The 27,532-nt window shown below is 64.0% G+C and overlaps 2 protein-coding genes across 6 annotated transcripts; both read right to left on the bottom strand.

Annotated features, from left to right (window-relative positions):
- Positions 1 to 868: 868 nt before the first annotated feature.
- CHIT1 (chitinase 1) lies at positions 869 to 8,788 on the bottom strand. Of its 2 annotated transcripts, none has more exons than XM_081103125.1 (11): positions 8,595 to 8,788; positions 7,412 to 7,441; positions 6,854 to 7,055; positions 6,369 to 6,425; positions 5,279 to 5,444; positions 4,707 to 4,831; positions 3,679 to 3,802; positions 2,831 to 3,016; positions 2,494 to 2,607; positions 1,766 to 1,907; positions 869 to 1,300 (listed from the first exon to the last, which is right to left on the bottom strand). In XM_081103125.1, exons 1-11 carry the CDS (start codon positions 8,617 to 8,619, stop codon positions 1,056 to 1,058), a joined length of 1,416 nt encoding a protein of 471 aa, XP_080959251.1. In that variant the 5' UTR covers positions 8,620 to 8,788; the 3' UTR covers positions 869 to 1,055. The 2 variants fall into 2 exon arrangements, with proteins under 2 accessions (XP_080959251.1, XP_080959250.1); XM_081103124.1 differs by having other exon boundaries at positions 7,412 to 7,535; positions 8,595 to 8,680.
- A 4,472-nt stretch (positions 8,789 to 13,260) lies between these two features.
- On the bottom strand, positions 13,261 to 26,162 carry LOC308527599 (isoaspartyl peptidase/L-asparaginase-like). Of its 4 annotated transcripts, none has more exons than XM_081102963.1 (7): positions 26,088 to 26,162; positions 19,088 to 19,288; positions 17,817 to 17,959; positions 16,673 to 16,827; positions 15,172 to 15,290; positions 14,137 to 14,247; positions 13,261 to 13,799 (listed from the first exon to the last, which is right to left on the bottom strand). In XM_081102963.1, exons 2-7 carry the CDS (start codon positions 19,275 to 19,277, stop codon positions 13,594 to 13,596), a joined length of 924 nt encoding a protein of 307 aa, XP_080959089.1. In that variant the 5' UTR covers positions 19,278 to 19,288; positions 26,088 to 26,162; the 3' UTR covers positions 13,261 to 13,593. The 4 variants fall into 4 exon arrangements, with proteins under 4 accessions (XP_080959089.1, XP_080959086.1, XP_080959088.1 ...); XM_081102960.1 differs by lacking the exon at positions 26,088 to 26,162 and adding an exon at positions 19,716 to 20,170; XM_081102962.1 differs by lacking the exon at positions 26,088 to 26,162 and adding an exon at positions 19,844 to 19,983.
- Between the last annotated feature and the right edge of the window lie 1,370 nt (positions 26,163 to 27,532).

The following is a 27,532-nucleotide window of genomic DNA, read 5'->3' as shown; positions in this document are numbered from 1 at the left end:
TCTGTCCCGGGGCCACACGGATCCAGGGAAAGGATGACTTTCAGCCGCCGTAGCTGCCACCTGGGCCGCTGGGGCTCCTCACGTCCCTTCCCGGAGCTCCGCCTGCTCGTGCTTTTGTGATGACCCCTCCCGCTGCGACTGCACACAAGTGGGACTGGTCCTACCTGTCGGGCGGATCAGAACCCCCACCCGGGGAGGGAGGTGCCACTGGCTTGAGAAACACGGTGGGGAGGGAAGTCAGCCTGCAGCGCAAGACAGGGCTGCAGTGCTTGAGGCTAAAGGATTGTTCCGAGATTAGATTGTGGTGATGGCTGTGCCGCCGACAGCGGTGGGAGCCGCCTGTCACTGAGCCAAACCCGCAGGGACGGGGTTGAGCCTGTGCGAGCGCTGGCCCCACCCGCCTGCACGGGAGGGGCCTTTGGAAGGACATGGCCCTCGAGTCGGGCTCCCCAGCGGCTGGCAGAGCGGACATGGGGCTCCCGGGCGCTGTGCCCAGGGCTGCATTCTCACTGTGGGGCCTGCAGGCCGGGCTCCCGAGGCGGGAAACGCTCCTCCCCGCCCCCTCGGGGGCAGTTGGGGAACAACAACGCGAGTGGAGGGCCCGGAAGGCGCATCTCTGCTGCCCCCTCGTGTGCATCCTGGGAACGGCGCTGAGCGGAGGCGGGAGGAGCGCTGCTCGCAGGGCCGTGTCCCAGGTGTGGCCGCCTGTGCCCTGGGAGCGGCTGGCGGGCGTGTGCAGCCTGCGGTGTCCCTGGCACAGGGCTTGGCACAGCCGGAGCCAACCATCTCTTGCCCACCCTTACTGTGCCTGCCTGACGCCAGCCCCTCGCAGCCTCCCTTCCCGGGCGATCTGAGCAACACACGCAGGCGCGGGTGCAGGGGGTTTATTTCGCAGTAAAAGAGGCAGCTGAGGCGCCGGGCCCAGGAACCGGCCGAGAGCAGGAAGAGCGGCCACCAAGCCCACGGAGAGGCTGAGGGGCAAGACTTCGCCCGGGAGCTGGGGGCGGGGGTGGGGGGGGGCAGGCTCGGCCGGGCTGGGGCTGAGGGCCTGCGGCTCAAGCCCACGTGCAGCACTGGCAGGCGGCGCTGAACACCAGGCCCTGCGGGCAGTGCATCAGGTGGAGCCCACCGCCCGCGCAGCTGTAGAAGCTGGACGGGTCCTGGGGGTGCGGGTAGAGCCCGTCGGCCCGGCCGTAGCAGAAGGTGACGCGTCCGGGGCCGGGGCCACCCTCGGGGTCAGAGGGCGGGCCTGGTGCGGGAATGTCGGGCTGGGGGCGCTCCGAAGGCGAGTGTGGGAGACCTGGAAGGCGGTCAGGATTCAGCCAAGGCACCCCCCAAGAGGTCCCCGACCCACAGGCCACGCAGTCAGCAGCCACAGGTGGACAGAGCTCCGCACCCTGCACCCCACCCCCCACCCCCACAGCGGAGAACAGCTGACAACAGCCGCACCGAGGGCCACGGCCCACAGCAGACCTGGGCACCGGGTGTCGTGGGTGGTCAGTGGCCACCTGCCACCTGCCGTCCACTGTGGAGGCCCCATGCGGCGTGAGGGTGCAGACTTCCTCCCACAGAGAGAAGCCGGCCGCCCGCCCGGGCTCGGGGCTGGGGGAAGCCCCGTTACCAGCCCCGGGGGCTTTGCCACCGTTGGAAAGAGGGGGCATTGCAACCTCAGCCTTGGGGGCGCCTGAGATTCGGGGGGACACAGCCGGGGGGGAGCCACTTCCTCAGGAGGAGCCAGGACCCAAGTTCAGGGAGGGGCTCCCACCTGCCCCTGGACCCCGCAGCTCCGTCTGCAGGGTCTTCATGAGGGGGTATCGGCCTTGGTTGCAGAAGGAGCCCGCGAAGTCGTCCATGTCCAGCGCCCAGACCATGGCCCCGCCCAGTCCCTTCTGTTTCAGGTAGCTGACCTGCGGGGGGGGGAGGGGGTGCAGGAGCTGGAGACCGCGGACCGATTCCCGCCAGCACCCCCAGACCAGAGTGGTTGAGGCTCCTGGCCAGGGAGCCTAGACGGCTGAGCCCAGCCCGGCCGGCGCGTCACACGGAGGGTCCGGCCCAGTAGGACGGTCTGGGTGGGGTGAGGGGTGGACGGCGCGTGGCCCCTCAGTGGAAGCTGCCATCGGGGCCTTTCCTGCCCTGGCCCTGTGTGCAGGCGCCTTGCTGAGCTGTTGCCATGGGAACAAGCTCCCCAACGTCTGCAGGGCTCCCTGCCTGCTTGTCTCTGCTGCACCCCAGCTTCCTCAGGGCAGGGCCGTTCCCTTGGGCAGCTTCCCTTCCCCGAACCCTGCCAGGGCCAGGGCTCACCGGAGTCAGTCTGGGGGGAGGGGGCTGGGCAGGCCCCCTTGCTGGCCCCATTCTCCCCTCCAGCGGCCTCCCCTCTAGACTTTCCCCGCCCCTGTGCAGGCCAGGCTGTGCGGGCCTCCAGCCGTCCTCTCTGCTCTGCAAGGACCTGCCAGCACAAGCCTGCTGCCTGCGCGGTAACTGACCGGGGCTCACCTTGGCTTTGAGGCTCTCGGTATCATCGAAGCCCACCCACTGGTCGCCCCGGAAGGCGTAGGGCACCTCCTGCTCTGGGATCCGGTGCTGGGCAGCCCCCTTCCAGGCGCACACCTGGGGGGAGAGGGCGAGCGGGAGGCGGGACCACTAGAGACGGGGGTTCCTTCCCAGGAACCCAGGGAACGGGGGGGGGGGGGCCGGGGGTTCAGACCGAGTGACCCCCAACCCTGGCGTCGGCGAGGCCCCTGGGCTGGAACCGACCTGAGATGACAGGCGAGGGATGGGGTGCACGTGCCCGGGGCCGCACTCAGACACGCGGGCGGGGCCGCGGGCCTACCTCGTAGTACGCCAGCAGCCCTGCCTCCTTGGTGAAGGGGCCTGGGGTGCCGGGCCCGGTGGCCGGGGCCCCCACCCCGGTGTCTGCCGGGGAGGCCAGGGTGAAGGTCCGTCCGTAGGTGGGCACGCCCAGGACCAGCTTGCTGGCCGGGGTCCCCTGCTGCAGCCACTGCTGCACCGCGGAGTCCTGGGGGCGGGAGAGGGGGCTTCCTGTGTGCAGCCTGAGCCTCGTCATCCAAGGCTGGGGCTCCAGGGCATTCCCGCCCGCCCGCCCGCCCGTCCGTCCATCTGTCCATCTGTCCATGGACTCGGCTCAGTGAGACACACGGGAGCCTGGGCTTTGGGGCCCAACAGCCACTCCCTGAGCCGACGGTGACGGACACCCACGTGCCAGGCCCGTCCCAGGTGCTCGGGGCACCACTGTGAGCAACGCAGCCAGTCCCTGCCTTCCCGCACCTTCCCAACCTCCCAGGCCTCAGGCTTCCAGTCTGCAAAATGGACACAATACAAACGTCTACCTCCCGGCACCTGAGAGGGGAGGGTGGGTGCAGGGCCACGAGGGTGGCTGTGCTCAGAACAGCCAGGGCGGCCCCAGCTCCGCGGGGCCTGCAGGGCGGCCGACCCATGGCTCCCTCTCACCCTGATGCTTCTCCCCGTCCCGTCCTCCCGGAACAAAACAGAACCCCGGCAAGTGGCCTGGGCTTCTGACAAGTGCGCGTCCTGCTCTGCGGAGAGGCGGCCGGAAGCCCCACCCACCCGCCAAACCTGGGCCAGTGGGTGGGGGCTCTGCCCTGAGAGCACTTAGAGGCAGCCGGACAGGGGCTGGGGCTGCCCCCCACGGCCACTCACCACGTTGAGCTCAGCCGCCGCCCCCTGCTCCCCCTGCCTCGGGTAGAGGGCGCTGTGATGGCCCGTGGTCCGCTCCCAGGAGCCGTGCAGGTCGTAGGCCATGAGGCTGATGAAGTCCAGGCTCCTGTGGGGGCGCGGGAGGGGAAGAGGCCAGTGAGCGGGGTGGGGCTCCCTCCTCACTCCCCGCTCCCCCCACAGGGCAGCCCCAGGAGGGCCCCCAGGTGAGAGGCAGGGTAGGTGTGTATTTGTGTGAGCGTGTGTGTGAGCGTGTGTGTGTGTGCGTGTGTGTGTGCGTGTATGTGTGAGCATGTGTGTGTGAGCGTGTGTGTGAGCGTGTGTGTGAGCGTGTGTGTGATCCTATGTGTGTGAGCATGTTAGTGTGAGCGTGAGTGTGAGCGTGTGTGTGTGAGCGTGTGTAAGTGTGAGCATGTAAGTGTGAGCGTTTGAGTGTGAGCGTGTGTGTGTGAGCGTGTGTGTGAGCGTGTGTGTGTGAGCGTGTGTGTGTGAGCGTGAGTGTGAGCGTGTGAGTGTGAGCGTGTGAGCGTGTGTGTGAGCGTGTGTGTGAGCGTGTGTGAGCGTGTGAGTGTGAGCGTGAGTGTGAGCGTGTGTGTGTGAGCGTGTGAGTGTGAGCGTGTGTGTGAGCGTGTGAGTGTGAGCGTGTGTGTGTGAGCGTGTGTGTGAGCGTGTGTGTGTGAGCGTGTGAGTGCAGGTCCCCATCTGCACTGAAAGGTGACGGCACTCCCCAGCCCCCCTTCCTGAGGCCTTTCTCATTCACTCGGTGGGGCTGGCAGCTGACTCTTCAGCATCCGCTCCCTCCTGGCTGGCTGTTGGCTGCCGCCCCAGCGCCCTCGCCCTCGGCCGGGGGGGTGCGGGGAGCTGCCCTCTTCCTCAGGGGTGCTCACTTTCAGACCGAGTTCCCGAGGAAAAGGGTGAGAGCAAAAGAGGAATCTGGAGGGAGGGCGGCCCAAGCCCTCCCCGGGGTGAGCTGCCCCCACCGCCCCAGGACACAGGCCCCGCCCGAGACTCACCGGGCGATTCTGTCCACCTCGTACCCGGCAGCAACGGCCGCTCGCCCCGCGGGCACGGCAGCACTCAGCAGGAGGCGCTCCTGCCCCGAGGCCCTGGCCTCCTGCTGGAAGGCGGCCGCCAGCTCCTGCAGGGGCAGCTCCGTGAGCACAGGCAAGGGGGCCCCAAGCAAGGCCCCCCCAAATCTGAAAACCTCCCGGGCCGTGCAAGTGCGACACAGTGCCCCTGGCACAGAGCCACACCCACAGCAGCTCCCACGGCAGTTCCCACGGCAGCTCCCACAGCAGTTCCCACGGCAGCTCCCACGGTAGTTCCCACAGCAGCTCCCACGGCAGCTCCCACGGCAGCTCCCACAGCAGTTCCCACAGCAGCTCCCACAGCAGCTCCCACAGCACCCACAGCACCCACAGCAGCTCCCACAGCAGCTCCCACAGCAGCTCCCACGGCAGCTCCCACGGCAGCTCCCACAGCAGCTCCCACGGCAGCACCCACAGCACCCACAGCAGCTCCCACGGCAGCACCCACAGCAGCTCCCACGGCAGCTCCCACGGCAGCTCCCCCGCACCAGCCTGACCTGCACCAGGAGGGTGAAGCGTGGCTTGTCGGCCGGGGGGCTCCCCCGGCTGCCCGGGTACTCCCAGTCAAGGTCGAGGCCGTCGAAGTCGTGCTTGCGCAGGAACGCGATGGCCGAGGTGATGAAGGTCTGGCGGTTCTGGGCTGTGGCCACCATGTCCGTGAACCTGTGGGGGGCCCGGAGTGTGGGCCACTCGCTCCTCAGCGGCCACGACAAACCCCTCGTGTCCCGGCCGGGAGGGCGCCGGGTGTTTGCGGGTGAGACGGGCCAGGCCGAGGAGAGGGGACAACCCAGCCACGTGTCCTGCCCCCACACGGCGACATCCGGGCACATGGGGGCTGGAGGCCCGGCTCAGCCATCGCGGGGTCACGAGCAAGAGCGGCCGCCCTCCCGGCTGGGGGGCCGGGCGCTGGGGGGCGCTTTGTGCTCTCACGTCACCAGCCCAGGGCGCCCCGAGAGCCCCGAGTTGCCCAGGGAACCCCGCCCCGTCCTCAGTGTCCCTGTAGGAAGTCCCTGAGCTTCTTGGGGTCTTGACTTGAAGACCGACCTCCTGCTCAGTCACTTTCAGGAAAGAACTTAATTCGAGGAGGAGCCGCAGTTCTTCACTGGGCGCTGGGCCGGCGCCGGCTGAGCCCGCGGGGGGCACGGCTCCGGGAGGCGCTGCTCACGGCCTCGGCCGCGGCGAGAGAGGGTCCGGGGCGCGGGGAGCGCGTGTCTGGGCGTCCTGGGAGGCCGACGCCCAGACCCGCTGCGCCACTTCGCACATCACCCCGGACGCCCCAGACACGCCCGGGTTTGGGCCATCGGGCCCCACGCCCAGGCCGCCTGGGACACTCGTCGGAGGAACAGAAGTTCTCGGGGCCTGGGCGCTGCGGGGGACGGGCCGGAGCCTCCTTCCACCCGTTTACCAAGGAGGACACAGGCCCGCAGGGGTGCACAGGAGCTCGGAGCTAACCCGCCCGATGGGGCTCCAGCAGCCCCGAGGCGGCCACCCCAGAACGCAGGCCGTGTCCCCTCTAACCCCCCAACCCCCTGCCCTGTCCGCACCCCAGCGAGCCCTCCCCCGCACAGGCGCTCACGGCCAGCTCACTTCTGGGTGCCGAAGTTCCAGCCGCCGACGGCCAGCAGCGTCTTCAGCCGGGGGTTCCTGGAGAGGGCAGAGGGCGGTCAGGCTGGGCCCGGCTCCGCCCGGCTGCGGGCGCCCTGGCGGGGGGTGGGGTGGGGGGCGGGGGGTGGGGTGGGGGGGTGGGGACGTGTGAGCCCGGGGCATAGGCTGGGGCTCTAGGCTGAGGACAGACCCTCAGGGGGTGTGGCCAAGGTGGCAGACACCAGAGCTGACGGACGGACGCACAGATGGACAGATGGACGGATTTTAGGACAAAGGATCCCACCTGGACCTAAACCAAGGGCCCGGGGTCCCTGTCCACCTCGTCGCCCCCATGGAGCCCAAGAAGCCCAAAGAGGGGGAGGGACTGGTCCACAGCTACACGGCGGGGCGCACGGCCGGACGGCGGGGTCGCCCCAGGCTGCAGAGCTGGGGGCCTGGCCCCTGGGAGGCCCCGCCCCGCAGCTCACCTCTGCTTCAGGCCGTTGAAGTCCCGGTACAGCTGCTCGTCGTTCCACTCGACGGGGCTGAGCTGGTGCCCCTTCATGCCCGCGAAGGCGTAGACGAGGTGCGTGCACAGGTCGGGGTCCACGTCCTGGGGCAGGAAGCGTGCGGCCCCCTGTCTGTACTGGGCCCAGTTGGTGAAGTAGCAGACCAGCTTCTCAGGGGAGCCTGGGGGCGGCGAGGGGGGAGGCATGAAGAGAAATGCCAGTCAGCAGGGGGCGCTGGGGCCTGGCATCCGGGGAGGGTGGTGGGGGGGGGGTGGTGGTGGTGCAGGGTACAGCTGAGCCAGGGAAGGTGGGGGAGGGCGGGGAGGTGGGAGGGGAGGGGTACAGCTGAGCCAGGGAAGGTGGGGGAGGGCAGGGAGGGGTGGGGTACAGCTGAGCCAGGGAAGGCGGGGGAGGGCGGGGAGGGGGGAGGGGAGGGGTACAGCTGAGCCAGGGAAGGTGGGGGAGGGCAGGGAGGGGTGGGGTACAGCTGAGCTGGGGAAGTGGGGGGGGGGGGCAGAGCCTGCAGACAACACGCACCGAATGGGAGGAGCAGCAGGGCCAGCAAACCTGCAGCAGAGAGAGGCGGAGGGTCAGGCATCGTCCACCATCCTGGCCCCAAGGCCACTGCAGCCCCGGACAGCCTCCCACAGACCAGCTTCCTCTGCCCAAGGGACCAGGACGGCACTGGGTCCAGGCTCCCCAGGCCCCCCCTGAGGACCCCCAGCCCCCCAGGCCCCCCAGGTCCCCCGGCCTCCCCAGTCACCCCCCCGGCCCTCTGGCCCCCCCAGGCCGAGGCAGGTTTCCTGAGCTGCGCCCTCCGAAGCAGGGGGGGAGGGTGGGGGGAGGGTGGGGGGAGGGCAGGGGAGGGCGGTGGGAACATCTGGGGAAACACTGATTTGGGGTGCTTCTTTGGGACAAAGACCTTCTGGGGCTGACAAGGCCGTTCGGGGAGGCTGGGCGGACTGCCCCCACTGAGGCCTGCGCCCCCCACAGAGCGGCCGAGGGCACCTGGCAGGACTAGGCGAGGCCTGTGCCACCTCCAGTGCCCTCGGGTCCCCCTCAACCTAACTCACAGGGAGACTCAGGGCCGTGGCCCAGGTGCCCTCCTGTGGGCAACCCGCGTCGGCTTGAGCCCTTGGCAGGGCCGCTCTGGGACGAGGCTGGGCAGGGAGAGGGGCAGGGCTGCTCTGGGACGAGGCTGGGCAGGGACAGGGGCAGGGCCGCTCTGGGAGGAAGCTCGGCAGGGACAGGGGCAGGGACGGGGACAGGGCTGCTCTGGGACGAGGCTGGGCAGGGACAGGGGCAGGGCCGCTCTGGGACGAGGCTGGGCAGGGACAGGGGCAGGGACGGGGACAGGGCTGCTCTGGGACAAAGCTGGGCAGGGACAGGGGCAGGGACGGGGACAGGGCTGCTCTGGGACAAAGCTGGGCAGGGACAGGGGCAGGGACGGGGACAGGGCTGCTCTGGGACAAAGCTGGGCAGGGACAGGGGCAGGGACAGGGACAGGGCTGCTCTGAGCGGGCTTTGGGGACAGGAGAAGGGCTGGTCTCAGCCGGTTGAGGAAACTGTCCTGTGACAGACGGTCTCGGGCTGATACCCCGGGAACCGCAGGACGGGGATGGGGTCCCGCAGGCGAAGGGCAGGGGGGGAGTGGCCCCACTCGCAGGGCCCCCAGTGCGCTGCCCCAGGCGCCTCCCCAGCTCCGACGATGCCCACTCACCTGTCCAGGCCACGGAACCTGCCATGGCGTTGGCTTGGCAACAGGCAGCTGGTGACAGCTCTGTGCCTCCCGCCTTTTATCAGCCGCCCGTCGCACCCACGGCGACGGGCGGAGGGGAGGGGGCTGGGCGGTGGGTGCAGCACGGATTGTGCAAACGGACACCCGGCCTTCCTTGAGCAACTCCTGCCTCCGGGACAACCACAGGGTACACGCGCGCTTGGCGTTGCCAAAGGGGGGGGGCAGGAAGTGTGTCCCAACCTTCAGCGGACAGCGGGCTGCGGCCTCCACGAGGCTGGGACCATGTGCGGCCCAGCCGTCATGGGACTCGGAGAAGTGGCTCAAGGCCAGGGAGCCGGTCCCAGCCCCGCCTGCACAGGTCCCACACCCTCACCGCCCGAGGTGTCGCTGGCGCGGGGCCTGGCAGCGACGTTTCCCTGACTGTGACCCTGAGAGGAACACTCACCGCCACGGCGACCACACGTGAGGGTGAGGGTGGGGGGCTCGGGTCTTGTTCCTCCAGGCCATGTTCTCGCTGCCTCACAGACCCCGGGGGGCAGGAGGGAGCGCCCCCCGCGGACAGGTCCCCTGCAAATGCCAACACACGCCCTGTTTCCTACAGGCCCAGTAGCCACCATGACCTGGAAAATGCCGATGGAATTTCCATTAAAATAAGGCAGACAGCCCTAACCGGTTTGGCTCAGTGGATAGAGCACCGGCCTGTGGACTGAAGGGTCCCGGGTTCGATTCCGGGCAAGGGCATATATCTTGGTTGCAGGCACAACCCCAGTAGGGGGTGTGCAGGAGGCAGCTGATCAATGTTCCTCTCTCATCGGTGTTTCTAACTCTCTATGCCTCTCCCTTCCTCTCTGTAAAAAATCAATAAAAGATATTTTTAAAAAAATAAGGCATCCACCAGGCTGAAGGCTTTCACCATCGCTCAGCATTGGTAAGAAATTTAGCTATCAGCCTGGCCGGCGGGGCTCAGTGGTTGAGCATCAACCAATGAACCAGGTCAGGGTTCAATTCCCAGGCAGGGCACATGCCCGGGTTGGGGGGTTGATCCCCAGTGTGGGGTGTGCAGAAGGCAAACAATCAATGATTCTCTTATCATTGATGTTTTTTACCTCTCTCTCCCTCTCTCTTCCTCTCTGAAATTAATTTTTAATATTTTATTTTTATCATATACTAGAGGCCCAGTGCATGAAATTCATGCACTTGGGGGGCGGGGTGTCCCTTAGCCCGGCCTGTGCCCTCTCACGGTGCAGGAGCCCACAGGGAGCGGGCCTAAGCCGGCAGTCGGACATGCTTAGCGCTGCCTCAGTGGTGGGAGAGGCTCCTGCCACCGCCGCTGCACTCGAAAGCCTTGAGCCCAGCTTCTGGCTGAGTGGCGCCCCCCTTGTAGGAGCACACTGACCACTAGGGGGCAGCTCCTGCATCGAGCATCTGCCCCCTAGTGGTCAGTACGCATCATAGCGACTGGTCGTTTCACCCTTTGGTCGATTTGCATATTAGCCTTTTATTATATAGGATGATGAGAGAGAATCATTGATCAGCTGCCTCCTGCACACCTCACATTGGGGATCGAGCCCCCAACCCGGGCGTGTGCCCTTGACCAGAATCCAACCCAGGACCCTTCAGTCCGCAGGCCAACGCTCCATCCACTGAGCCAGACCAACTAGGGCTCAAACCAATGTTTTTTTATTAAAAAAATTAGCTATTATACTAACAAAAGAAAAAACATGAACGATTCAGTCGCCAACAGTTGTCGGCATGTTTGTACGTCTAGAAAGCTCTCGGGTAGGTTTGCAGATTCGAGACAAATAACCCACAGATGAAAGCCGAGCCGGTGAGGCGGCCGGATTTGAGGCTCAGACACAGAAGCGCGAGCTCGCTAGCTCAGCAATAGCCAGTGAAAGCGGAAACGGGCAAATGCATGTCAGAAGCTGCAGACACTTAGCAACAAACTTAACGGAAAAACGCCTGCCGTCTGGGCCCCTGCCGAGGGGCTGGGTCCTGGCAGGCGCCGCGAGGGGACACCGCTGACGTGGCCTTCGGTCATGCTGAACCCCACATCCGGGCGTCCCCGCTGCCTCTGGGGACAAAGGCCCATTGAGCCCTCGGGCCCCGCCGGCTGTGGCTTCGCCTGCCCAAATGCCAGCTCGCTTCCTGGTCCCGCTGGACCGTGTCGGGCACCGGAGCTGGGAAGGGTCTCCCTCACCCCCGTGTAGCCGAGCCCGGAGACAGACCCAGCCATGCGCCAGGCCCCCCGCGGCCCCCGCCATAGAGCACGCTCCCTCCGCCTTCCCCGCCACCGCACACAGCTCTCCACACGGCAGCGCCATTGTCTTCACCGCAGCGTCTGAAGGCGGAACTCAGGCCAGCGCAGGCGCCCGCTGCCTCCACCCGCTGCCCCCGGGGCCTGGACCGCGCTGCCCCCGGGGCCTGGACCGCGCTGCCCCCGGGGCCTGGACCGCGCTGCCGCCTGAGAGAGAGAGACGCGCCCCCGCTGTTCTCCGGACGGCACGCAGGTCCTGACCCGCACACACTCCCCGCGCCCCGGGACAGCCGTCGGGGGAATGAAACGGCATCAACCAATGAGGACAAGGACCCGGTGGCAGGGGGACCGAAGCGAAGGCTAAACCAGGACACACAGGGCGACAGGGTCCAGACCTGGGAACCTGAGACGGCGGGCAGTGGGCCCACGGGCAGCAGGACGGTGTCAAGGCCCCGGAGAGGCAGTGAGGGGGTGGCCTGACCACAGTGCGTGTGGGGACTGCTAGTGTGGGGACCCCTTCTTCACCCCCATCAAGTACAGGATGGACCAGAGCGGCTGTGGCCTGGGAGCCCCTCGCCGGGCAGAGATGGCAGGGCTGGGGGGTGGACTGAGGCCAAGGGGGGACAGACCCCCGCCCTCCCTTCCCTGGAGCCTCAGGTCGGGCTCCAGAACGTCCTCCGAGAGAACTGACCAGCCTCCAGGAAAAGCAACTGACCCTTTAACAGCCCCTGGGCCCCCAACAGAACAGCCGCGCTCCCGTGTCCCCATCATGGGGCCCCGGGCTCCCGCCGGCCGGGGTGACTCAGTGGCGCGTGGGAGGCAGGCCACGGGTCTAGCACGGAGGCGTCCCCACGTGGACACGGACCCACACGGAGGGAGACGCAGGGACCGCCCACCGGGGGCGGCGGCTGCACTGCGTCAGCCATGAGCCCGTGCTCCTTTCCGGCTGAAGGCGGACTGTGCTTTGCCGCCCACGGTGAGGCCGCAAGCGCTGGTCACACGCTGGGAGCAGGTCGCAGCCCGGCCCTGTGGGGCAGGGGCCATTTTTACCGATCGATCGATTGACCGATTGATTGGCTTGGGTCACTTCTCAAAATGCACGTGCTGGAGACAGGTGCGGCCCAAATCACTCACATCCTGGCCTCTCCTCCCCGAGGGAGGCGCCTGGCCCCCCACGGCTCGAGGCTTTTACCTTCCCCCCAACATGTTAGAGTTGAGACTCATGACTCAGGTTTAAACGTGACTGATTTTACATAAACACCAGAGACACAATCCATGAAAGAAAAAAAACCGCTAAATTGAGATCGTGGAAAACCTCTTCAGTATTAAGAGCATGAAAAGCTTCAAACTGGGAGAAAATATTTGCAAAATGCATTTGGGATAAAGAACTTGCGACCAAAATATGGAAATAACACGGGAGTGTCGTCTCCGGGAGGCTCTCTGACGCCACCTGGCGCCTATCTTTTGAAGAACACCGGGCTGGTTGTCACCGAGAAGCCGCCGTCCCTCCTGCACCTTGGACAGGCCGCCCGAGGGCAGCTCATAAAAAACAAAGACCCTCCTCTGCTGCCATCTCGGGTGCACCTGGGGAACAACACCTGAGTGGGGGTCCCAGGGAAGGTCTTTCTTTTCCCGCTTCCTCCAGAGCACATTTGGGGGAATTCCCCCCCCCCCCCCCCCCCCCCGCAGTGGAGAACCTGGGAACGCTCCTTTCTGGCGCCCTCTAGTGTGCACTTTAGGAATAACACCCAGAGGGCTCCCCTGCAGGCGGGTCACCAGACACCTGCCTGCACCGCAGACCAGGGAGCCCTGCCCGTTCTGGCCTGGCCTGTCCGCACGACTCCGACCACTGTTGTTCTTCCAAATCGCATTTTATCAGTTTATTAGCGGCCGTGGGATTGCCAGTTAAGCAGGTTCCTTCCAGAGAAGGTAAGCCCTGCAGATCGGTCACAGCAGAAACACCGCTCCAGTGGGAAGGTTAACGGGACCCTCTCCACCAGGGAACGCCTCCCTTCCCCGTGCCGACCACACGGCCCCCACCCAGCTCAGGGGTGGGGCCCAGGCTGCACCATCAGCTCCGGGAGCGCAGGTTACCAGAGGGTCCTTTCAGGTCTGGAAGCCTCGATGTTAGCAAGTCAGCGAGGGTCCGACCGTCCTCAGAAACCCGTCTGCCGCTCCCGCTGTCTTTTACCCGCGTCCTTCGAGCCCAGTGGACGCTGCGACACCGCGCTCAGCTGGCCTCTGCCCACGAGCTCTGCTGCTCCTGCCCCCGTCAGACGCGTCCACGGACTCTTCCCACCTGCCTCCCGGTCCCGCCAGAAAGTGCAACCACGACAGCCCGGGATGGGGGGCAGCTCTGCCACTGGAGGGGGGGGGGGAACTGGGGGGGTGTGTTTCCCGATTCCAGCTCCCTGCGCGAGGACATTCCAGTGGCGGTTGGGCTGAGATCATGTCGGTTCTTCTTTCTAACCTGAGACCAGGGGGCGGCTCAAGAGACGGCTCCGGCCTGTCATCATCGCTCGCTGCATTTTGACCTCACTGTGGGCACTCTCTCCTCCCTTCAGACTCCGCCCCTCACCACGCACTGGGACAGGCACTGCTCCAGGGGCAGGATGCGGGGCAGACCGGAGGGCGCTTCCGGTTCTAGCTAACGGGTCAGGCTGAGCCTGCGACCCAGGCAACCGCGCCACCTGCCAGCCAGCCCCTGGCCTGACCCTCAGGGGCTCAGGGCAGGTCAGTGACCCTGGTGTCGCCAAGGTTGACGCCGACGTGCAGCTTGCCGTCCTTGGCGGCCGCCCAGGCCATGGACTCTGAGGTCCACTGGGCCGCCCAGTCTCCCGCTGCGTTGAGCAAGATGACACCACCCAGGCCTTGGAGCTTGGACTTCATGTAACCCAGCGCCGCCGCCGCCGCCTCGTCCAATGTCCTTCCTGAAAGCGAGGGCAGGTTGAGGACGACACGTTACTTCAAAGGAACCCGAGGGGACTGTGTGCGGCGTGAGGAACCGACGCCCGTGGACACCCGAGAGCTTCAAGGACGGTCCCGCACAGGCCATCCTCGCGGAGCCACCTGCCAGGGGGGACGCCGGCTCTCCCCACCCAGCTCAGAGCCGCTGCCCCACGAGGGACAGGCAGCAGCATAAACGCGAGTCCGCCCCGACAGAGGCGGGGGAGGGTCGACACGGACACGGTGTCCACCTGCAAGCCAACGCCTGCAGCAGGGGAGAGGGCAAGACCCGCCTCTAGACGGCACGCCCTGTCCACGTACCCCGCTCCACGTGGGAGAGCGTGAGCCTGGCCAGGTTCACCTTCAGGATGCTCTCCCCGTGCCCCGTGGTGGAAGCAGCTCCAATGGCGTTGTCGGCGTAGCCCCCGGATCCTGCTCGGAGAAGACGTGCGGCCTGAGCAGGACGGACAGAGTGCAGCCCGGCCGGCGGCCCCGTGGCTGAGCGCCCGCTACGAACCAGGAGGCACGGGCTCGATGCCCAGTCCCGGGCACAGGCCCAGGTTGTGGGCTCGAGCCCCAGTGTGGGGCCTGCAGGAGGCAGCCGATCAATGATACTCTCATCATTGTTACTCTCTCTCTCCCTCTCCCTTCCTCTCTGAAATCAATAAAAGGGTATTTTTAAAAGAAGTTCAAACACGCAGTACAGTTAATGCTGCATGTGCTAAGTCCCAAAGCACAGCCCAAGGCCCGAGGAGCACCCATGACCTTGGGATGCAAAGGTGGACTCGCAGCGCCATGTGACCACCCTGCAATCAGGAGGAAGGGAACCTGGGGGCGGGGCGGGGGGGTGCTGACCTTTCCTGGGGCAGCGACACCAGGACAGCCACACGATTGGCACACGCCCCCTCCCCCTGCCTGGGAATGAGATGCACCTGCTTCCATCCTGAGCAGAGAGCAGGTGACTCTGTGCCCCTCAGACCCAGTAGCTGCCCACTCAGGTCCTCAGCTCCTTAGCGCCCATGCCCGGGAACAGGTTCCCTGTAGGTAACCCTTTGGGACTAACTGTGGGCCCTCAAACTGGAACTAGAGAGAAGAGGCACCGTGGGCAGCTTGGGGGCAACCGCAGCGGCCTGACCTCCGTCTCCCTCCCGTCAGCCCACCAGCCACGCCCCCGAGGGACCAGCAGGCCTGTGTGTGTCCCGTCCCCCTCCCCCCGCCACGCCCTCCCCCTCCCCACCCCCGGCCCCCACGAGGCCACTCCCAGAGGTTGGGCAATGAAGAGAGGAGAGCGAGAAAACGGAGAATGCGAACCCGGTGCCGGGCAGAGAGGGCACAGGCGGCGGCGGTCAGGCCTACCTACACAGGGCGTGTCCCCGACTCGGCCGACCATTTTGTTCACGATGCCCCCGGTCGAGGTGGCGTAAGCCACGTCTCCTCTGGCGTCCAAGGCCACGGCGCCCACGGTGCCCAAGTCTCTGCGAAAAGCACACAGAACAGCGAGACGCGCAGTTGGCGGTCCATTAGGCGGCCGGTTCCGGGCACGCAGATCTCATCTCCGGCGTGTTGGTCCACACAGTGGGGCTGCATCTGGCGTTTCGCATCAAACAGACACCGGAGTTCAGGACGCAGAGCTGGAGTCCTCGGCGCCAGGAGAGAGTGAGAAGCCCACGGGGCACTGGGCCAGGGCAGTAACAAGCCTGGCACTGGCCGGCGTGCTCAGTGGTTAGAGCGTCGGCCTGGGGACTGAAGGGTCACGGTTTATTCCTGGTTAAGGGCATGTACCTCAGATCCCTGGCCCTGGTTGGGGCATGGGCCGTAGGCAGCCAATTGATCTTTCTCCCTCCCTCCCATTCTCTCTAAAACAGCGGTTCTCAACCTGTGGGTCGCGACCCCTTTGGGGGTTGAACGACCCTTTCACAGGGGTCGCCTCAGACCATCCTGCATATCAGATATTTACATGACGATTCGTAACAGCAGCAACATGACAGTGATGAAGTAGCCACGAAAATAATTGTGTGGTTGGGTCACCACATGAGGAACTGCATTTAAAGGGCCAGAAGGTGAGAACCACTGCTCTAAAAGAAAATCAATGGAAAAACATCCTTGTGTGAGGATTAGCATAAAAAAAAAAAAAGTAACAAGCGGGTCAGGGACTTAACACAGTGCCGAGGCCGCCCCCGCCAGGCCCGTGGGAGGGACCCTGGGGCCCTGCTGAGTGAGGAGCCAGCGGCAACCAATGAGGCCACACATAACACTCAGACGAGCAGGTGCCCACGACTCAGCATCGTTCTGTTCAAAGCCGGGAACTACCGAGTGGCACCTGACTTATGTAAGAACTGCAGGGCCCTGGCTGGGTTGCTCAGTGGATAGAGCGTCGGCCTGCAGACTGAAGGGTCCCGGGTTCGATTCCAGTCAAGGGCATATGCCAGGGTTGTAGGCTTGATCCCCAGTGGAGGGCATGCAGGAGGCAGCCAATCAATGATTCTCTCTCATTATTGATGTTTCTCTCTCTCTCCCTCTCCCTTCCTGTCTAAAATCAATAAAAATGTATTTTTTTTAAAAAGACTAAGTTATCAAACATTTACGCTTAACAGACTCCCCAGACGTGAGCCTCAGTGGCACTTACTATTTTATTTTTTAATAGATTTTTATTGATGTCAGAAAGAAAAAGGAAGAGGGAGAGAGAGAATCATCAATGATGAGAGAATCACGGATCGGCTGCCTCCTGCACGCCCCCCACTGGGGATCGAGCCCACAACCCGGCCTGTGCCCTGACCGGGAACTGAACCCTGACCTCCCGGCTCCTAGGTCAACGCTCAACCACGGAGCCCCGCCGGCCGGGCCAAGTGGCACTTACTTCTGTTGGTCTGGATTCTGAGCCTCCCTCTGCTTCTCTCTCTCAAGGTGTTTCCTTCTTCTCTCCGTTACCAGCTGCTCCTCAGGAACCGCCGGGACCCCCATGGCGGCGGCAAATTCCGCAGCACCCTGGCCGGTCAGGAGGCAGTGAGGCGTCTGACCAGGGAGAGGTAGACACGGGGTTGGTTTTTTAAAACGCTGAAATCTTGTTAACCGTCCCTGTGTGAGCAGGTGACACTCCTCCCGCCTCTGGGTACCAAGCCTCAGAAACGCAACGTCAGGGGCTCGCTCTTCTGTATGGAGAGAACTTGGCTCCCAGCTTTGCATTAAAAACACACAAACCAAAATGATGGCATGTTGGTGGGAATGTGACTCAATGTGACTTTTTTTTCTCATCCTCACCCCAGGATTTGTTTACTGATTTGAGAGAAACACTGACGTGAGAAACAGCGATCAGTTACCCCCCCACCCTCCACCCTCCCCCCTTCCCCCCCCCCCCCCCCCCCCGTACATGCCCTGACCAGCTGAGCCACCGGCCAGGGCTACACGTGATCTTAGAGAATGTGCCCTGGCCAGTTTGGCTCAGTGGATAGAGTGTTGGCCCGTGGACTGAAGGGTCCAGGGTTCGATCCCACTCAAGGACACCTACCTCGGTTTCCGGCTCGATCCCCGGCCCTGGTCGGGGCACATGCGGAAGGCAACCAATCGATTTGTCTCACATCCATGTCTCTCTCTCCCCCACCCCGCCCCCCCATTCTTTCTAAAAATCAATGGAAAAAATATCCTTTGTGAAGATTAACCAAAAAATTAAAATTTAAAAAAAAAAGTGAGGAAGGAAAATGGAAGATTTTTTTTAAACGTAGAGAGCACAGTCCGTGTTTATTTCACACACGCTGCTCAGCAGCTGGTCTGCTCGGTGTGTGTTGTGTTGCGAGAACGCGGGCAGGACGGTAACACGAGAACAAAGTCATCGCTGTGTTCTTGTCCAATCGCACCGTCCAGTCAGAACCCTGGCTACCGGAGCGGTGTAACCGCCCTCCCGCTCTCACGATTGAGGAGTGGCCTCCGGTGTCCCTGCGGTCAGACCCCGGCGGTCACCACAGGGCAGCGGCGCCGGAGCCGCGGGGAAGGGCTGGCACACCCACCTTCTCCATGACGAGCCGCGCGAGCCGAATGGGGTTGGCGATGCGGCGGGCGGCGGACACGGCGCCCGAGGACAGGTCTTTCCCACTCATGATGCTGGCGTCCATCTCCACCTCCCCATTTACGTTCAAGACGGACCCACAACCTAGGCCCGAAAGGGAGGGGAGAGCAATTCACCTTCACTCCTGAGCCAGGGGATCGTTCATTTCATTGATTTCAGAGGGAGGGAGAGGGAGAGGGAGGAAGAGGGGGAGGGGGAGGGACATCAATGATGAGAGAGCATCATGGATCAGGGGCCGCCTGCACGTCCCCGGCTGGGGATCGAGCCCACAACCCGGGCCTGTGCAGCTAAATCCCCAGTATGGGGCGTGCAGAAGTCAACCAACCCATGTTTCTCTCTCATCAATGCTTCTCTCTCTCTCTTCCTACTTACACTCTCTCTAAAAAATCAATAAACATATTTAAAATAAATGTCAGGCCACAGTGCAGACTGAGTTCATGCAGATGACCTAGGTGGCTGTGGCCGTGCCTGGCTCTCACCGTAGTTGGGCTTATTGTCCCTCTAATCGGCTCAGTGAAAGAAGGCAAACACAGAAAAACCCATTCTGCACGAGATCCTAGGGAACGCAGGTTACTCTCCTGACAGCAGGCCAGCAGGTGCCCGGAGCTGGGGACTAAGGGGGGACATGAACCCCTCGGGGGTGATGGGAATGTCTAACCTGATGGTGGTGTGGTCACACGGGTGTGTTACACATCTGTCAAAACTTAAAATGGACAGTTTGTGGTGTGTAGTCTACCCCAGCCCCCACAAAAAGGTGTCATAAAAAGCCTCTTGGGCCCCAGCCGGTTTGGCTCAGTGGATAGAGCATCCACCTGGGGACCGAAGGGTCCTGGGTTCGATTCTGGCCAAGGGCACAGGCCCAGGTTGCAGGCTCGATCCCCAGTGGGGGGCCTGCAGGAGGCAGCCGATCAATGGTTCTCTCTCATCATTGGTGTTTCTCTCTCCCCCCCTCTCCCTTCCTCTCGGAGATCAATAAAGGTATTTTTAAAGTGCTACTTATTCATATATTTAAAAGCCTCTGGGGATGTGAATTCTAGGAAGCGGGTTCAAGGGGACAAAGCGGGGAAAGATTTAAAAATCCTTAAAGCAACTTGGTCACCAGGTAGTAAGGCACACGCAGCTCTACCCCAGGGCGGATGGGGTCACCCGCACCCCAGGGAGGCCCGGTGCCCCCGGGAGGGGCTTAGCCTGACCCGCGCGGGGCACACTCACCGGCGTTGAACTCGGGATCGTCCTCCAGGGCGGCCACCGCGCTCTCCACGGCGTCCAGCGCGCTGCCCCCCTCCGTCAGGACGCGGTACCCCGCGGCGGCGGCTCGGGCCACGCCCTGGCGCACCCGCTCCTCGCGGTCCTGGGAGACCCGGCTGCCCGCGCCCCCGTGGACCACGACCACGGGGTTCATGTCCCCGGACCCTAGGGATCGGGACGGCGAACAGGTCATTTCAAAGGGCCCGGGACACCGCACGGGGCGCCACCCCCTCGGGAGGCTCCGCAGGGACAAGGTCCGGCTTCCACCGGGGAGGACGGCGGGGTCAGGGCTGCGGCAACGCCTGGACCCCGGGGCGGGGAGGGGGTCGGTGGGGTAAGAGGCGGCGCGGCTGGAATTTTGCAGGAAAAGCCTGGAGCGCGCGCAGGCGTCCCGTGCTCCCCCCGCCGCCGCCTCCAGGGCGCACCCCAGCCCCTGGCCCTCGGGGCGTCTGGGTTCCGCAGGCCTGGGCTGCCCGCTGGGGACCCCTCCGCTGCTGGGTCCCGCCGAGCCCGCAGGCCCTTTCGCCGGCGCCCTCCCGCCCCCACCACCCGCATCGGGGAGGGTGCTGCCCCGGGCAGGGCGCGCGCTCACCGGGACGCCGCCGCTCGCCGGGGCTGCAGGACCGGGAGCCGCCCTGCACGTGAGAAGGGAGGCGAACCCCCAAACCCGGGCCCCCCTGGAACATAAAACACACCTGGGAGCCGGGCAGCGGGCGGTACCTGTGCTTCTGTGCAGAGGGGCGCGCGCCGGCGGTGGTCTGGGCGCAGGCGCACTCGGAGCCGCAGGCCGCTGGCTTTGTAACCCCGCCCCCTTCCCTGTCCCTCCTGATTGGAGCGCAGGCGCACCGTCTTTCCTGATTGGCTGATTCAAGGGGCGGGGCGGGCCTTTGCCGGTCCAAGATGGCGGCCGCCAGGGGAGCTGCGAGTCGTGCGGCCGACATGGCGCTGCCTACGGTTCTTGGACGGAGAAGGCGCCCTGTCCATTCTCTGTTCCCCTTTTCTTGATTAAACTCTTTTCTTCAGACTCGGCTGACGGCCACGGCTCTCCCACCGCCAATTCCACGTAAAAAAAACACCAAAAAAAGACTTTCCTCGGCGGCGCCGCCTCCTCCCCCGGCCCCCCGCTCCGCCTCCTGCGCCGGGGCTGGGGCTCGCCGTGCCGACCTGGCGCCCCTCCTGCGAGGCGGCGGCGGCGGAGACGCGGAAAGCCCCGGAAGGAGTCCCCCTGAGAGCGGCGACCGCGTTACCACGGAGGCGGGCGGGGCGGTTCCGGGGCGCAGCTTCAGCCTCGGAGGCGCCCCCTTAGGGACGAAGGGAAGCACCGAAGGGCTTGTGGGGGGCAGGGCGGACGCCCGCCCGCTGGCCGTGGAGGACGGGGGCGCAGTGATGGGCCCCCGGCCAGGAAGCATCCCCGTGAGGAGCTGCAGTTCGGCCTCCACTCACCTGCCGGCGCAGCATGGTCCTCCCTGCACTGCACACCCGGCAGCCGGCCCTGCACTGCACACCCAGCAGCGGGCCCTGCACTGCACACCCAGCAGCCGGCCCAGCACTGCGCACCCAGCAGCTGGCCCTGCACTGCACACCGTGCAGCCGGCCCTGCACTGCACACCCAGCAGCGGGCCCTACACTGCACACCCCGCCCGGCCCCGCACTGCACACCCGGCAGCCGACCCTGCACTGCACACCGTGCAGCAGGGCCTGCACTGCACACCCGGCAGCTGGCCCCGCACTGCACACCGTGCAGCAGGGCCTGCACTGCACACCCAGCAGCTGGCCCTGCACACTGAGCAGCCGGCCCTGCACTGCACACCCGGCAGCCGGCCCTGCACTGCACACCCGGCAGCCGACCCTGCACTGCACACCCCGCCCGGCCCCGCACTGCACACCCAGCAGCGGACCCTGCACTGCACACCCAGCAGCCGGCCCCGCACTGCACACCCAGCAGCGGACCCTGCACTGCACACCCCGCCCGGCCCTGCACTGCACACCCGGCAGCCGGCCCCGCACTGCACACCCGGCAGCCGGCCCTGCACTGCACACCGTGCAGCAGGGCCTGCACTGCACACCCGGCAGCTGGCCCCGCACTGCACACCGTGCAGCAGGGCCTGCACTGCACACCCAGCAGCTGGCCCTGCACACTGAGCAGCCGGCCCTGCACTGCACACCCGGCAGCCGGCCCCGCACTGCACACCCAGCAGCTGGCCCTGCACACCCGCAGCCGGCCCCGCACTGCACACCCGCAGCCGGCCCCGCACTGCACACCCGGCAGCCGGCCCCGCACTGCACACCCGGCAGCCGGCCCCGCACTGCACACCGTGCAGCCGGGCCCGCACTGCACACCCAGCGCCGGCCCTACACTGCACACCCAGCAGCCGGCCCTGCACTGCACACCCAGCAGCCGGCCCTGCACTGCACACCCAGCGCCGGCCCTACACTGCACACCCAGCGCCGGCCCTACACTGCACACCCAGCAGCCGGCCCTGCACTGCACACCCAGCGCCGGCCCTGCACTGCACACCCAGCGCCGGCCCTACACTGCACACCGTGCAGCCGGCCCTGCACTGCACACCCAGCAGCCGAGGCCCGTGCACCAGTGCACCGGCATCTGCATTGTTTTGGGGTTTTTTTAACTAAATGGCCAGTGGTATGTTCTGATCGCATCACATGGAGATGGGACGGGGAATACTGGTTCTGGGAACACCCCCTCCCTCCGTTAGCGGCATGCTCATGCAGCTCTGGGCCTTAGGGTCCAGGACGTGTTTTTTTTTTAAATATATTTTTATTGATTTTAGAGAGGAAGAGAGAGAAACAGAAAATATCATGGATCAGCCGCCTCCTGCACGCCCCCCCCCCCCCACAACTGAGAATCAAGCCAACAACCTGGGCACATGCCCTTGACCAGAATCGAACCCAAGACCCTTCAGTCCACAGGCCAATGCTCTATCCACTGAGCCAGACCGGCCAGGGCAGTTATTTTGCTCTCACTGTTTAACAAAGAAAAAAGAACAACATAAAAATTCTTGCATACCTTGTTTGATTGGAGAATTTTAATGTTTTTCATTTTTTACCATTGTAAAAACAAGGACAATTTTATAACTCTGTTGTACGCAGCTATTACAGGGAGGGCAGTCTGTCTTTAAGTAGGGATTAAAGTACTCTAAAAAAATGAATCCTAGATAGTTTTCCCTTCAAGTCGTGTCTTGTTGTTTAAATAAACTTCTTGTTTAAAATGAAAAAAAAAAACCCACACCACAAACAGAAAACTTTTCTTAAAACGTAAACCCTAGGAAGGTTGTCAAACCCATTCTACCAAAAGATTATGTAGCAAAGTGACAAGAGGGTATAAAACACAAACATGTGCTAGTAAAGCTTCAGTTCCCATAACTAAGTTTCTTTTTAGTACCTGTTTAATATAACACATAATAGTTTATAGGACTTTTGCTTTAGGAAGAGACTAACCAAAGTAAGGTTAATTTTCTAATTTCGTTTGTTCTTGGGTGCGGTCAGCAAACCTCACTCATTGGGTTTCGAATTCAGTCTCCCTGAGTACGTTGACATAAGCCATTTACCCTCTGGTTAGGGAGGCAACATGCAAAGCATTCACTCTAGGTGCCCTTGGCTTAGGGAAGATGGTTTACCAGCTGGCCCCAAATTGCTGTTTAACTATTTCAATTTCCCTATCCTATTCATCCTGGCTTACTGGCCTGTGTCATTTATTCACTTTTCTTTTCAACATTTTTCTTTACAAACATTCTGTATCTTTTACAAATTTTTCTTTAGAAACCTTATAACTTTCAGAAATAACCAGCTTTAGCAACCACATTCTTTCTTCTTCAAAATGCATTTTCACAGCTCATGCTTTCTCTGTTATACCGAAACCATAATTCCTTTTCATAATTTTTGAATTTTTTAACCTTAGAAGCCTTGATGTTTAGGTGGCATGTAATTAACATTCCTCAGATTTACCAATACATTCACATTTTAAGAGATATTTCAAGTAAAATACAAGACTTACTCATTAATAGATTCAAATCCATCCTCTATATATTTTCCCTAAGAGGCAAACTCAAATTAATTAATGTGCCGAGACCGGTTTGGCTCAGTGGATAGAGCGTCGGCCTGCGGACTGAGGGGTCCCGGGTTCGATTCCGGTCAAGGGCATGTGCCTGGGTTGCGGGCATATCCCCAGTGGGAGATGTGCAGGGGGCAGCTGATCGATGTTTCTCTCTCATCGATGTTTCTGGCTCTCTGTCTCTCTCCCTTCCTCTCTGTAAAAAATCAATAAAATATATTTTAAAAAAAAAATTAATGTTGCAGTATCCTGTTACTTCGAAATATTTAGATGTTTATTATTTAACCCAGCAAGGCTCCAAGGCCTGTAAGTTATCAAAGACTTTGGGAAATGATGTGTCGGCCCAGGAGGCTGGAGGAAAGGGCAGGGGGAGGGAGCAGGCCCCGCAGCCCGTTCCCAGGCCTTGGGTTCAAAACTGCCCCGTGTTCCCTGGAGATGACCTGCTCAGGGGTGGGCGATGCTCTGTGGCTCCTGTTCCGAGCCCGCCAGCCACTTGTCCGGCCATTGTGAGCGTTATGTCAGCCTTCTGTGTCTGCCTTTTTTATCTTTACGTCTAGACCTTCTAAGCCTCTTTTCTCAGCTCTTCCGCACTCTCTCCTTCCAGTTCTCTAACTTGGCAGTTTTCGTGAGATGTCAGGGCCACCATTGGTGACAAAATGTAATTTTTAATATTTCTCGGCCCAACAGGTCCTGGGGCCTGGCCCAGAGCACTCTCTCCTTTGCTCTTTGAGCCACGGCAGAGGTCAGAAAGCCCTTCTTGGCCTCGCTGACTACTGAAGGCTTCAACTTAGAAACTGTACTTAGCCCTGCACCTGCCCCAGCTGGGCCAGGCAGGGGTCAGCCCCAGGCACCGGCGGGTCGGTGCAGATGTGGGTGTCTCAGCCACGGCACTCCCACACGGAGCCCAGACTGGGGCCTCACAGGGCCTCACCCCACAGGCCTCATAGGGCCGGGGCGGGGACCTTGGTCACACAGGCAGGACCAGCCCCCACAGACCCCCTGCCAGGGACGGAGCAGCGGGTGACGGTTTCGCCTGTGCCCTGCCTGTCCCTCAGGCCCCAGGGACAGCCATTGGGTGACAGGTGGCCGCTGCCAGCCAGCGCCCAGGAATGCTTCGGGGCCGGGTGGCACTGGGTGGCAGGGGCGGGACGAGGCCTCCAGCTATTTCCTGGGCGAGGCACCTCCCAGGAAGGCGCTAGGCCCTTTCCTTGGGCTCCCGCAGCCCATGCCTGTGGGCCCTGCCGGTCCCTGGCAACCCCCACCTTCCAGGGATTTGGAGGCCCCCAAGGAGAGGAAATGTCTGTGGGTGACCCAAGGGGGCCTCGGGGCAATGGGGGGCACATGCTCCCCAAACTGTGCAGAAGTTTTTCTCAGGGTAACGAGCTTATTGGAAACAGTGCTAAACCTGAGCGCCTTTTCCTTAAGCCAGTGCGTTTGTGTGTGTCTCTTCCTCCTCCCCCCCTCCTACTCCCCTCCCCCTCCTCCTACTCCCCTCCTCCTCCCCTGCCCCTCCTCCCCCTCTCCCCCTCCCCCTCCTCCCCTCCCCTCCTCCCCTTCCCTTCCTCCTCCTCCCCTCCCCTCCCCCCTCCTCCTCCTCCTCCCCTCCCTCTCCTCCCCCCTCCCCTCTCCCCCTCCCCCTCCTTCCCCTCCCTCTCCTCCCCTTCCCATCCTCCTCCCCTCCCCTCCCCCCTCCTCCTCCTCCTCCCCTCCCTCTCCTCCCCCCTCCCCTCTCCCCCTCCCCCTCCTTCCCCTCCCTCTCCTCCCCTTCCCATCCTCCTCCCCTCCCCCTCCTTCCCCTCCCTCTCCTCCCCTTCCCCTCCTCCTCCCCTCCTTCTCCTCCCCCTCCCCCTCCTCCCCCCTCCCCTCTCCTCCCTGTCCACCTCTTTCCTCCCCAGTTTGGGATCCAAGCAGAGCTTAGCCAAGCCCCTCAGGTCCTGGTGGCACCCGGTGGTGGGCGGGGTCCTAGCTGCCACTGGGCCTTGGGGGAGGGGCTCCAGGGAGGTGGGCGCAGGAGGAAGGCGGTCTGGGAGGAGTGGGCTCGGAGCTGCCACCTCAGCCCTGGCTGCAGCCCGCAGGCCGGTTCTCTGCCCTGCGGTGACCTCAGGTAGCCTGGCCACCTTGCCCTGGCCTGGTCCTTGTCCGAGGCCCACACCGGCCTGGAGTGTCCACCTCTCTCTAGGTGCCCAGGCCCCCCTTCCCAGGGGCACAGCAAGAGCCCTGCAACTGGCCACTGTTGCCTCCTGCCAGGCCTCCCGGGTCAGGCCCAGGGAGAGGCGAGTCAGGGAACCAGGGCGAAGCCAGGCACCCGGGCACTGGAGGCGGGAAGCCGGGCACGCTGGGTGAGGCGCAGGCACGCGGTGCCCTCGGGTGGTGGCGGCTGACGAGTCCCCGGAGCAGGTCCTGGTGCTGACATCGCCCCTTGGCACTCCAGGCAGGTCCGGCGTCACCATCTGCACCCCCTCCTTCCTGCTCCCCGAGCCTGGGCCGGGCCAGGGGCTGGCAGATGGGACAGTGTTCTCCTCTCTGAGGCTCCTTTGGGATAAGGCCCATGGAGGACCTGACGGCCTCCCCGGACCCCCCTCCCAGGGGGCACTCTGCCCGGCTGGTGCATGAAGCTCGGGGCGGTTTACAGGGAGCAGGCGAGGGTCCAGGTGCATCCAGGCGGTGCGTGCCCCAGGCGGGGGAAGAGCAGCCGGGGAGAGAGGGGAGCAGAGTAAAGGGAGGTGCAGAGGGGGCCGGCACCAGGGGGAGGCACTGTGATGGAGGCTGAGTGCCCAGGAGCGCCCCCTCTCCCAGATGTCACCCAGGAGCCCCTCCCTCCGTGAACAAAGCACGTCCTTCCCAGGCGGCCATGGGGGCAGCGCCGTGTCCCTGGGGCCTGCCCCGACCCACCTTCCTTTGGGGGTTGTGCTGAGAGTCAGGTCTCCAGATTCGAGAAGACACATCCGGGTGCCGTGGGCGGGGTGTCCCCGGCCCAGCTGGAGCTGCCAGCAGGGGCGCAGGGGCCGGGGCCATCGTGGGGCAGCATGGGCCAGCAGCTGGAACCAGAGCTACTGCTGTGCGCCGGGCTCAGCGTGCCCGGACCCCTGACCCCTCGCAGCCCCTGTGGGACGGGCTGTGGAGCCCTCGGCACAGGCGGCAGGAGCGAGGCTCAGAGGGGGAAGGCAACGTGTGCTGGTCACACAGGCCTACCTCCGAGTCTGAGCCTGGGCCGGCTCGCGCACGGCCCCCCTCCCGCCGAGAGTCCGGCTCTCCTAGCCCAGGGACCCCAGCGCCCTGGTCTCCCTGCGCCAAGGAAGGAAGAAGAAATACCCTCGCCCCTGCGGTGACAGCTACGGGGCCACCGAGCACCCCTCAACCCGCCATCCACGGCTCATCACTGTGGGGCCTCCTTGGCCCAGGCCCCTGGCACACGCGTGGTCCACGTAGAGGCCGCAGCCGGGGCCTGGCCCAGGCGGGCCCGGGTCAGGCCCTGCCCTTGCAGAGAGGCAGGCCTGGGGCTGTCACAGACCAGGGGAGCCCCCTCCGCTGTACCCCCCACCCGCAGTGGCCGGCTGGCGGCGGCGGCCAAGGCCAAGGCCAGGCGCTGGGCCATGCCCAGCTCCTGTGGTTATCGGGGAGGGCGCGTGGGACCAGCCTGGGGCGCCGGCTCCGGGCACAGATGGTTCTCATTGCTGCCGCCTCTTCCTCGGAAAAACAAAGCAGCCGGCCAGGCCGCGCTTTATCTTGGGTTGGTTTCGGCCCCTCTGCCTCTTCCTTGGCCGGAGCCAGCCGCCTGTGGGCTGCGTCCTGCCAGGGTCTGGCTGGGAGGCTGTGGCATTTTTTCTGACCTGGGGCCGCTCTCCGGGGAGGGGCTGGACGCTGGGCGGAGGGGGGGATGAGCGGGGAGTAGCCCATTTCCCGCTGCTGGACTTGTCTCCATCCCGCTTGGTCACAGCGACTCTCCAGGGTTTGGGGTCTCCTGGCTGCACCAGGAAGGTTGGGAACGAGGAGGGAGCAGGACAGAACCAGAAGGTGAGACCCACATGTGCCCGCGGTGCCCAGGAGCTGGCCCTGCCCCCCACTGGAGAGTCCTGGGGGGTGCGGGGGTTCAGAGCCAGGGCGAGGGCCGGTGGATACGAGGCCGCATCTCACAGTCGGGCCTTCAGGCCCCGGGAATTCAGAGCTGGAGGCCGCTCAGCCAGCGGCCCTCCCTGCACCGGGCCAAGTCTCCCCCAACCCCTCCGTCCCCCCCCCCCCACCTCGCAGGTAAGGCCAGGGGTCGGAGGGGGACGAGGCCACTGCGGGACGGGGCTGACACTGTCCACAGCGCCCTGGCCGGGCCACACTGCCCCCCA

Source organism: Myotis nattereri (genome assembly GCF_964212035.1).
Source record: "Myotis nattereri genome assembly, chromosome: 12".
Lineage (NCBI taxonomy): Eukaryota > Metazoa > Chordata > Mammalia > Chiroptera > Vespertilionidae > Myotis > Myotis nattereri.
Note: the sequence above shows the minus strand (reverse complement) of the source record. Positions and strands in the feature narration are given on the sequence as shown.